The sequence below is a fragment of the Gekko japonicus genome, unplaced genomic scaffold (assembly GCF_001447785.1).
Source record: "Gekko japonicus isolate JY-2015 unplaced genomic scaffold, Gekko_japonicus_V1.1 scaffold6299, whole genome shotgun sequence".
Classification (NCBI taxonomy): Eukaryota; Metazoa; Chordata; class Lepidosauria; order Squamata; family Gekkonidae; genus Gekko; species Gekko japonicus.
This window is the reverse complement of record NW_015170463.1, coordinates 11382-22581: the sequence shown is the minus strand read 5'-3', so window position 1 is coordinate 22581 and position 11200 is coordinate 11382. Positions and strand designations below refer to the sequence as shown.

At 44.5% G+C, this 11200-nt stretch overlaps 1 gene segment (V, D, J or C); it reads left to right on the top strand.

Moving 5' to 3' along the window:
* Positions 1-3857: 3857 nt before the first annotated feature.
* LOC107116423 lies at positions 3858-4166 on the top strand. The segment is given in 1 exon segment: positions 3858-4166. A coding segment is annotated over 1 exon segment (309 nt).
* The last annotated feature ends 7034 nt before the right edge of the window (positions 4167-11200 follow it).

Below are 11200 nucleotides of genomic sequence, written 5' to 3'. Positions count from 1 at the left end.
GTTCCCACAGTGGTGTTGTAAAGGTGATAGTTACAGACTCGGATCTGGGATGCCCAAGTTCAGATAAGGGTTCCTTCCTTCACGCTGAGAAATTCTTGGATGTTTGGGGGTGAAGCCTGGGTAGGGTTGCCAGACCCCCGGTCAGGGGCTACAATCTGCCACTGGCCAGTGAGGGAAGGCCCACCCCTGAACATCTCCTACCATGTCAATGTCATCAGTGTAATGATGTCACCAAGAAGTTACACATCACACCCTAGCATTTTGGCCGAAACTCTATCACCCTCTGCTAATATACCGTTCAACAAAGTTTTCAAATCGGGTATAAACATTCACTGTACAACCCATTCATCAGTGTCTTCCCAATCTAATCCACTTACTCTCCCTTAGCTAACACTGGGAGAAAGCCAGGAGCAAATCTCCTACTCAAGCCTGCTTCTAAAAAATGTCATTATATTGCATAGATCAAAAAGAGGTGGGGTTCATGCAAATCCCATTTGAAGTCCGTGGGGTCAAGATGAAATCAAAAGGAACCTGAACATTCAGGAAGCTCACTTCTGTTCCTAGGCCAGAGCTTCATCCTTCCTTGCCAAACAAAGCACTCTTTTTTCAATTATATCATGACATTAATTGTACATTTTTTATTTTTCTTGGTGACTACTCTGAGAGGTAAGTATTAGCTCTGTGGGAATTTTAGAACCATTGGTTTACCAACTGCATAATGCTCTGAATTCATTGCAATGTTCTCGTTTTCCAAGGGGCCGTTTCGGACATTCAGCTCACATCTTCAGGACCAGGAACACTGAGACCCAGCGAGAACCTCAATCTGGTCTGTAAAGTGACAGGATTCTCCATCAGTACACGGTATTATGCTTGGAACTGGATCCGTCAGCCTCCTGGGAAAGGTCTGGAATGGGTTGCACACATATACCTCTATGATGGGGGCAAATATTATGCCTCATCTCTCCAAAGTCGTGCAACCATTTCTGCAGACAGCTCCACAGACCGGTTCTCCCTCCAGCTGAACTCAGTGACAGCTGCTGACTCTGCTGTGTATTATTGTGCCCGAGACACACAGTGAGAGAAGGTCTATTGGACGTACCTCAAAAAAAAGGGGAACATATTATTCAAACAAAAATCTTAAAAATTCTTTTGCCACAGTTGATATGGGTGGAAGACAGCATTGCCCTCCACTACCACACCACTGAGCAAAATCTTGCCAATTTATTAATTAAAATATTTATACTCTATTTTTCCTTTGATTTAGGCTACATACTGCCAACATTTACATGGGGCACGGGTCAAACAGGTATTAGCTGCAAATTTTATATGAGCTGCCATGGCAAAAGGAGGGAACAAATTTAACCTGGTAATTTCTGCTGTAATTTTTTAAGAGATCCAAATAGCTATGCCTGCTGAGACCTGACAATTTTAGTTTCTTTGTGCAGCCGGAATTGAACTGAATCTGTTTTATTCTGCTTCCGAATGGCCTCTGGGAAGTAATACAGACTGAACTGAGCCCCTTTATGAATGCAGAGCTTACTTCTGATTTTCACTGAAATCTAATTGGTTGGGGTCACTTTGAATGTTGTGCTTCCACTCTGCACCTTCCCCCCCCTCCAGTTTTCTATTGGGAAACGAGGAGTACATATTCTGCATACCAATTAGAAAACCCAGATAGTGTTGTGGGGTTTGGTCTGTCCTGACTAGTCAGAACAAGCAAGTGCAGAGAAATCAGATGTGTGAATAGGGTTCCCAAATCGGGCCGGGGGGCGGGGAATCCCTCGCTTTGCCGGCCCGATTTCTGATGGGCCGAAAATCGGGCCCGGGGGAAACCCCACCCCCGCACGCACATCACCCTGAAGTGACGTCGCGCGCTGGGGGCGGGGCCACGCCATTTGAGGGGAAAACGAAGAGTTTTCCCCTCAAATGGTGTGGCCCTGCCCCCAGCGTGTGACGTCACTTCCGGGTGACGCACACGCGGCACGCGCGCGCATGGAGAGGAAGGAGTCTGGGAGCCCCCCGCTCCCAGACCATTTGGATTTGGCAACCCTAGGTGTGAAGTAGGCCTCAAGGGCCTGTTTCTTATCTGTTCTCAAAAAGAGTGATAAGAATTGTGTTTTCAAGAAAAATGGCAGAAAGAGACATTCATTATCTACCCATGACTCTTAAGAGGCCTTTAGATACATAATCCATGTAAGTAAACAATTGATATATGCATTATTAACAGAGAAAGGGTCAGATTTGACAAGAACTCTGGATACCCAACTTCAGAGTTCCCACAGAGGTTTTGTGGGGAAGGTTTGGGTTTGTAGGGAAGGCAGGGTTTGTGAAGGAGGGGGGCCTTAGCAGGGAATAAATGCCAATGAGTCCACCCTCCAAAGCAGCCATGGTGGCCTGGGAAACTGATCACTGCCATCTGGAAATAACTTGTCATTCCCAGAGACCATATGATCTATCTCCCCAAACCCTACTCCCAAGTCTCCAGAAATTTACCAACAGGATTTGGCAGCAATACTGCCTCCTCATATTCTTTCAATGTCTTACAAAGATCTGATGTCACCTTTTAGGGTTCTGTAACATGACTGCCACACCAGCAGCAAAGAGAATTATGACATAAATCTGATTAGCAATTAAAGGTCCTTTTATTATTCATCTCTCCCTCATTGCTATAGCAAAGGCTTCTGCTGACACTGCAAGCAAGAGAATGGGGAATGGGCAGCCCTATTTTGCTTCCTCTTCAAATAGCAAAGGACAAAGAGTCCACTGCATTTATTCACACCAGTGCCACAGAAGTATAGAGCTCAGAGATAGCTTGGAAACTTCTGCACAAAACCCCAGCTTCATCCTCTTCAGTAAATTAAGATTTAAAAAAAAGGTCATTCCAACTTTTCCAATGCATTATGTGCATCTAACAAAACGATGAAGAAACACCAGACTGCACTCATCTATGTACCAGCAGAGTAAAAGATAAAACTTACAATCTTTGTATGATAATAAGGTGATCACACGCCACCTTGCATTTTGTTCTCCTGGCATCTAACAAAAGAACAGCTATAGGCTTTTTGTTCGATTACTGTAACATACTACATTTAATATTCTCCTAAGTACATCTCCTAGTGCACCATAAACCTGCCTTGTTTTTGTCCACATTGTGATGTATTGGCGTATTTATTCTAGGGCCAAAAATATTTCGGCGTCTTAATTTAGGAGGGTGATGGGCCTATAAGATTATAGGCATGTATCGTCTTTGCCTGGTTTAAAAAACACAATCTAATTTGTTGAGATGTGTCCGGAATAACACCCTCTAGTAATACACTGTTCAACAAAGTTGTCAAATCGGGTATACAAATTCACTGGAAAACCCATCGATCGACCAAACTGTGTAGGGGATATGGTGCTGGGGGAACTGGCAGGGTCTGTCCTTTGGTCCACATGCTCTCTTCTCAATCTAATCCACTTGCTCTCCCCCAGCTAATATTGGGGGAAATCCAGGAGCAACTCTCCTGTTCAAGCCTGCTTCTGAAAACATCATTATATTGCATTGCTCACAGGAGGAGGGACTCATGCAAATCTCATTTGAAGTCCAGGGGGGCAAGATGAGCTCAAAAGGCACCGGGACATTTAGGAAACTCACTCCTATTCTTCAGTCAAAGCTTCATCCTTCCTGCCAAACAAAGCATCATTTTTTATTGCATCATGAAATTAATTATATTTTTCATATTTTTCTTGTTCACGGCTCTGAGAGGTAAGTATGTGGACAATGAGAATTTTAGAACCATTCGTTTAACTACACCTCCAATTGTCTGATGCTCTGAATTCATTGCATTATTATTTTTTTCCAAGGAGCCTTTTCGGATATGCAGCTCACATTATCAGGACGGGGAACACTGAGACCTGGAGAGAATCTCAACCTGGTCTGTAAAGTGACAGGATTCTCTATCACTACACAGGATTATGGTTGGGACTTCATCCGCCAGCCTTCTGGGAAAGGTCTGGAATGGGTTGCAGGAATATACCCCGATGATGGGGGAAAGTGGTACAACCCATCTCTCCAAAGTCGCGCCACCATTTCTGCAGACTCCTCCAAAAACCAGGTCTCTGTCCAGCTGAACTCTGTGACGGCTGCTGATTCTGCTGTGTATTTCTGTGCCCGAGGAGCACAGTGAAACAAAGTCAATTGGAGCTGAATTAAAAAGAGGAACACACATTTCTGATTTCAGTCAGTGTTTTCAAAACTTGCATGCAATGCACAAAAACTGATGTTGAAAATTCCAAAAATCAAAACAAACTTGAGCAAGGCATCCCTTGTAACCTGTTGCTACCTTCCCTTCAGTATCCATGCATGAAACCACTACATCATATATGCACAAACCTCTTAAGGGTTTTGCTGCCACATTAGATATGAGTGGAAGAAGGAGCAGTGAGTTGTTAATCTGGATCTCTTTATCATCAAAAAAAAACCTGTTTGGAAGGGTTGGTAGCACCCCAGTGTGGATCAACTGCCAGAAGGTAGACACTGACTCCAACGTATTACTGATTCCCATTAAATGGCTTATTGAAGAACTATGAGTAGTGCTACAGAACCACAACAAACAATAAAGATGATACGTGGAGAAATGCATAAATGCAAGGATATAGGAATACCCAAACAAAATGCATGGTCAAGAAAAGGGTACAAGAAGAGAAGTCAAAATGAGTGGATGAGTCCGTAGCATGGAATGGAGGAGTTTGTGGCATGGAACGTGTGCCAGCCCTCAGTAGGCAACAGAGAATGGGTACTGGGGAGAGGAGCCAGAACCCCTGACCCATTGCCAAGAGAGGCATGATAGATTGCAAAACAATTAAATCCATTGCAAAATAAATGAAAAAAGCAAAACTTTACTGCCACAAGAACAGTAGCAGGTAGAGTTGCCCACTTCCAGCTGATGGCTGGAGACCTCCTTGGACTACAGCTGATCCCCAGGCAACAGAGATCAGATCACCTGGAGATTGTTTGAATCATTTTATTTATTTTTATTTATAAGCAAATTTATACCTCGCCCTCCCCGCAAAGAAGGCTCAGTCTGTACTAACAGACTCCTGTTAAGAGAATCCTGTTAAGAGAAGCAGAGGCCCATCAGTGGCTATTAGCCACAAGGTATAGATAGGGGCTCTGGGGCAAGTGGTGCTTGGGGGGGGGTCAACAGTGGGAGGGCTTCTAATGTCCCGGCCCCACTTGTGGACCTCCTGATGGCACTGGTATTTCTGGCCACGGTGTGACACAGAGTGTTGGGCTGGATGGGCCTTTGGCCTGATCCAGCATTGGCGTCTCTTATGTTCTTACATTCTTACGAATATGGGGTTATGACTGCCATTGCATAGGGAATATGTACGCATTGCACTTTAGATGTTATGTGTCTTAAACTGTTTTGACACTTTTATGTAAGCCGCACTGAGCCTGCTAGGGTGGGGAGGGCGGGGTATAAATCCAATAAATAAATAAATAAAATAAAATAAAATGGCCACTTTGAAATGTGGACGTTATGTCATTATATCCCACTGAGGCCCAAAACTCTGTACTTCTCAGGTTCCACCCCCCAAAATCCTTGAAGAGCTCAGAAGAAGAAGGCAGCTGTGCTCCAGCTGCCCTTGGTCAGTCCCACACCAGAACTCTCCCTGCGCTTGTCAGGGCCGAGGGCCATGATCCGGTGCTTCCCAGGCGTATCCTTAGAGAACAAAACACCTTTCCTCTCCACTGTGAGTGTCATGAGTGCTTTCTAGGGGGTGGGCAGCCACCCCCACCCCACGCATACAGTGCCACCCAGAGGGGCTTTGGAAGAACAGAGGCATGGCAGAAGTGCATCTGCAGATCTCATCGCTCCAGGGGACTGCAGTCAACAGAGCCGTTCTCACATCACAGGGGAATGGTTGTCCCTCCTTCGTCAGAAACACAGCAGTCTCAGGTTCTGAAGGGGTGTGATCCTGCATAAATGCCGTCAGTGATTTATGCAAAGGCAAGCACACACTTGCTTCCTATTTAAACCCTCAAAACCTCTTCATCTCACTCAGACTTCCTGGCTCAGGAGACGCAGTCCAGTTGAGATCTCATCCATCATTCTGCTATGCTGTTCTTCTTTCCAGCACTCATTTTCATGGCTGTCTCCCCATGTATGTTGATCTTTTGGAATCCAACTCCTTCCAACACTACTCTTGGGTTGCACATGATCCCCATGAGCTGTTGCTGTTCCTATCTCATCCAGTTCTCTCCCCCCCCCAATTCCTACCAGGTGTCCTCTTACAGGTGGTTCTCCCCCAGTCAGCTCCTGCAGTGAAGAAACCAGGAGAATCCCATAAACTGTCCTGTGCCATCACTAGATTTGATATTAACAGCTACTATATGAGCTGGGTCATGCAGAAGGCTGCCAAAAAACTGGAATGGCTAGTCCAGTACTATCGTCCTGGTTCCGGGAACAGTGATTATTCCCCTGCGATCCAAGGGCGATTCACAGCCTCCAAGGACAGCTCCAACTTCTACCTCAAAATGGGCAGCCTGAAAGCAGAGGACACGGCTGTCTATTACTGTTCAAGAGACACAGTGAGAGAGATCCTAGCAAAGATCAGGCAAAACCCCTTCTCTGCATGAAGATTTCAGGAAAGGCTCGAGAGGTGGTGCCAAAGAGCTAAATATCTGAAGCCTACAGAGAAGACAAAATAGGCTGAGTAAAAACACAGGGCACATTTCATGATAAGCTTACTGTGGCTCCATTGCCATCCCAACGACCCACACACCCCACAACCATGCTGTCTCTTTTTCATGTCCACTTATATTTCTTACAGCAAATGGGGCTCTCTTGTTCACATTCCCATTTTCATGTAATACACCACTAAAGGTACTATTTAAAAATACAAGGATTTGTTAATTTTTGCAGATAGTTTGTTGTTTGTGGACAAAACAAATCACGGGTTCAGTTGTCATCAGGGAGGAGGATAATTGAAATAGGCATCAAAGGTGAGGAATTTGAAATCTTCACTCCACCTGCCTTCTTCATACAACACTGCCAGAAAGGCCAGGAGCTCCGACTGGTCGAAGATGGCTGCAAAAGACATGCCCTGGGAGGCCCCTGTCATCATGGGCAGCAGAAGAGTATCCTTCAGGCAGGTAAATTCCATGGGTGGAGGTCCTGGAACTACCCCTAAAGGTGGAAGGTTTATTTTTACCAGTCCTCATGATCACCTATTGATAGACCTGAAAATGGTGTTGGTGTTTTCTATAGGTGAATTATTAAGTGCTTTCCTGTGGTCTTGATGCGACAACTGGGAAATAAAGGAATGGTTCCTCACCATGACGACTTGGAGGCAACAATTACATTTTTGATCACCTTTGAGTTCAGTGGCACCTCTAAGACCAAGAAAGTTTTATTCAAGGTTACTTTGAATGACCTTGAATAAAACTTCATTGGTCTTAAAGGTGCCACTGAACTCAAACTTTGTTCACCTATCCAGTGATCATGAATCATGATGAAATGAGTCATGCTTCATCTGATAATTAACAGAGCAATTCAAAACAGGGGTATGCCTTTTTGAAACCATCATTGTAGGACTGCTACCACAATTACCTGATTTTATTTAGCCTCTTCTTGCATGATTTACTTAGGGGAGTCCTTGTCAGATTTTCATATTCTCTGTTATTCTAAACAAGATCTCAGTCAAATCATGTCTATCCCTCCAAGAGGAGGAGGAAGCCGTGTTCGGGGAACATGGCAAGTGGTCTGTAGGATTTACACAGAGAGAGGGGGGGGAGAGAGCGAGAGTGAGAGAGAGAGAGAAAAGCTAGGATAGACACAGAGAGAGAGAGAGAGAGAGAGAGAGAGAGAGAGAGAGAGAGAGAGAGAGAGCGGCTTCACCCACTTTAATGAATTAAGTAAAAACTATCATTCCAACTTGTCCAGTGCTTTATGTGCACCTAATAAAAGAACAGCAATTGGTTTTTGTAGTTTGGTTACTATAATGTACTGCCTTTCATACTCTCCTATATATATCTCCTAGTTGACTGTAAATCCAGTCTGGTCTTTGTCCTCCATGTGGTGTATTATAGGTCTTACTGTAGTGCCAAAAGACTGGCAAATATTTTGGCATCCTGATTTCGGCGGATGATGGGCCTAAATGGTTCCGGGAACGTAGCATCTTTGCCTGGTTTCAAAACTACAATCTAGTTTCTTGCTATATGTCTGGAATACCCCCTCTGCTAACACACTGTTAAGCAATGTTATCAAATGTGGTATCAAAATCTCTGGGGTATCAAAATTCATGGGAAAACCCATCCATTCCCAGATCAATCAGACTGCACAGGGGATACTGTGCTGGGGAACTGGCATGATCTGTCCTTCGGTCCACATGCTGTCTTCCCAAGCTAATCCATTTACTCTCCCCCAACTAACACTGGGGAAAAGCCTTATACTGCATAGATCACAGGAGGAGGGACTCATGCAAATCCCATTTGTAGTCCATGGGGGCAGGATGAGCTCAAAAGGAACCTGAACATTTAGGAAACTCACTTCTGTTCCTTGGTCTGACCTTCATCCTTCCTGTCTAATTAAGACTTCTTTTTTCAATTACATCATGAAATTAATTATACTTTTCATATTTTTCTTAGTGACTACTCTGAGAGGTAAGTATATACTCTATGGGAATTTTAGAACCCTTGGTTTAGCTACACCTCCAACTGTATGATGTTCTGAATTCATTGCAATGTTCTCTTTTTCCAAGGGGCCTTTTCGGACATTCAGCTCACATCATCGGGACCGGGAACACTGAGACCCGGAGAGAATCTCAATCTGGTCTGTAAAGTGACAGGAGTCTCCATCACTGACAGCAGTTATGGTTGGAACTGGATCCGTCAGCCTCCTGGGAAAGAACTGGAATGGGTTGCATATATCTACCTCTACAATGGGAACAAGTACTACGCCTCTTCTCTCCAAAGTCGTGCCACCATTTCTGCAGACAGCTCCACAAACCAGTTCTCCCTTCAGCTGAATTCGGTGACAGCTGCTGACTCTGCTGTGTATTATTGTGCCCGAAACTCACAGTGCGACAAGGCTTATTGGATGTGCATCAAAAAAGAGGAACAAAGGCTTCTCATTTTATTTTGCATTTATAAGCCTTAAGCATTGTAGGGGAAAACAAAGACGTTTCACGTACAAGCAATCCTTTGCTAAAATGATCCCATGATTCCTTCAGTGTTCATATAAAAAAAACCCCCAACACATCATGCACAAAAAATCTGTTAAGCATTTTGTTGCCACAGTTGATATGGGTAGAAGGCAGTGTTGCAAGTATGTTTGCCATATTGCAGCCTTATCCTACCACTCCACTGCACAAAATTTTACCAATTTATTTATTTATTTATAATCTATTTTAAAATAGCCTAGGCTAGAAAGTACTCCCAACAATCACAGGGTGCACTGGTCAAACAAGTATTAGCTGCAAGTTGACTTCTGGTTGATGGCGGCATGCTCACAGACTCACCTCCGGGAGGCGCTCCGTGCTCCGGCAGAGGGAGGGGGTGAGCAGGCTCATTAACCCCCCAGGGGCCCAACAAAGGGACCCTGGCCAAGGAGCTTTGGGGGGGTAGCCTCTTCGATGGATGAATGCCAGAGAATTGAGGTTCCCCCTTGCTCCAGTGGTTCATCCAGCCGAGAGACCAAATGGTACAAGTGAAGCTAACCGGGTCAAGCGCAGGAGATCGGGCGTGAGAAATGATTAATGAAGCGGGGTCGGAAGACCAATTATGAACGTGAATCAACTGAGAAACGATTTTTAAAAGAAAAGACGCTCCCTACCCTACGCGGCGGAACGACAGAAGCGAGCGGGGGAGGGACACCTCCCATGTGCATAAATCGTTGAGCGAAAGGGGGGGGAGAAGAAGAATAAACGTGCGATTGCCCAGAAGTACTCACCCAATCGAGCTAAACAGTCAAGCGCATATTCAGAGACTTTAAAAAATTTTCACAAAAGTAAACAAACAGGAAAAAGATGGCGGGAAAGAGGGATAGAGACAAAGAGAAACTTAAAAAAAACGAAACTAGAGTCCCCGAAGCCGGAAACGACCAGTGAGATGACGAAGGCAATGGCTGAGGTCATGCGCCTTCTACTGGAACAGCTAAATGCCTTCAAAGAGCAGATGTACGTGGTAACAGCAAATATTACAGCGCAACAAATGCAGCTGTCAGCAGTAACAACAAGCATCACTGCTCAACAAACGCAAATAACAGACTTGATCCAAGTAATGAAGCAGGATGGCTGAGTCAATGCAGAAAATGAGGAAGAAAGTGCAAAAATTGAAAAAGAAAACTGTTTCTTTGGAAGATCAGATGCTTCAAGTGCAAATGGATAAGGCCAACATGGTTCTGTGCTTCCAAGGGATGCCAGAGAACAGAGGAGAGAATCTTAAAGAACTTATGAGTGAGCTACTCGCCCCAGCAACAGATATAAAGGCGGAACTATTACTCAACGACATGGATGTAGCCTACGGGTCATATTCAGGATACATAAAGAAAAATAATCTGCCTGGGGAAATTGTAGTAAGATTCTCGAAGAGGCACATTAGGGATGCTATCCTGAAAGCAGTGGCTGCGACACCCCTGAAGGTGGGGGAGAATGCTGTCAGAACACTAAAGGATATTCCATTTGAAGTAAGGCAACGCAGAAAGAAATACACAGAACTTGTGCTCTTCCTCCAAACAAAATCAATTGGATACAAATGGCTATTTCCAGAAGGAGTAACATTTAAGATCAACGAGAAGAAGATTAAGATTGACTCGGTTCTTAAAGCTCAAGAATTTCTAAAAGAACAGATGGGAAGGTCAGAGGACGAGAAAAAAGAAGAGGATAGTAGGTCCAGCGGTGAGCTGGAAACTGGTTCATCTGGCGAGGACTTTTTGTCTGAGCAGGAGGCAGCAGCCCTGAAAAGTTCCTACAAACTGCGGAAAAGAGAGAAGAAGTAAAGGCTGAAGGACTCTGAATTCTGCCTTTGAGAACTTTGGTTCCAGGGGATGGTGGGGGGCATTGTTATTGGGCAATTGAATGTAAATAGGGAGAGTTAAAAGTTCTAAAAGTTTGACACAGTTCATAAGAAGTACAAAGATGAAAAGTTTGGATGCAAAAAAGCTAGTTGGAGGATCTCCTCTCTTGGGTTTTTAGTCAGTAGTGGGTTCTTTACTTT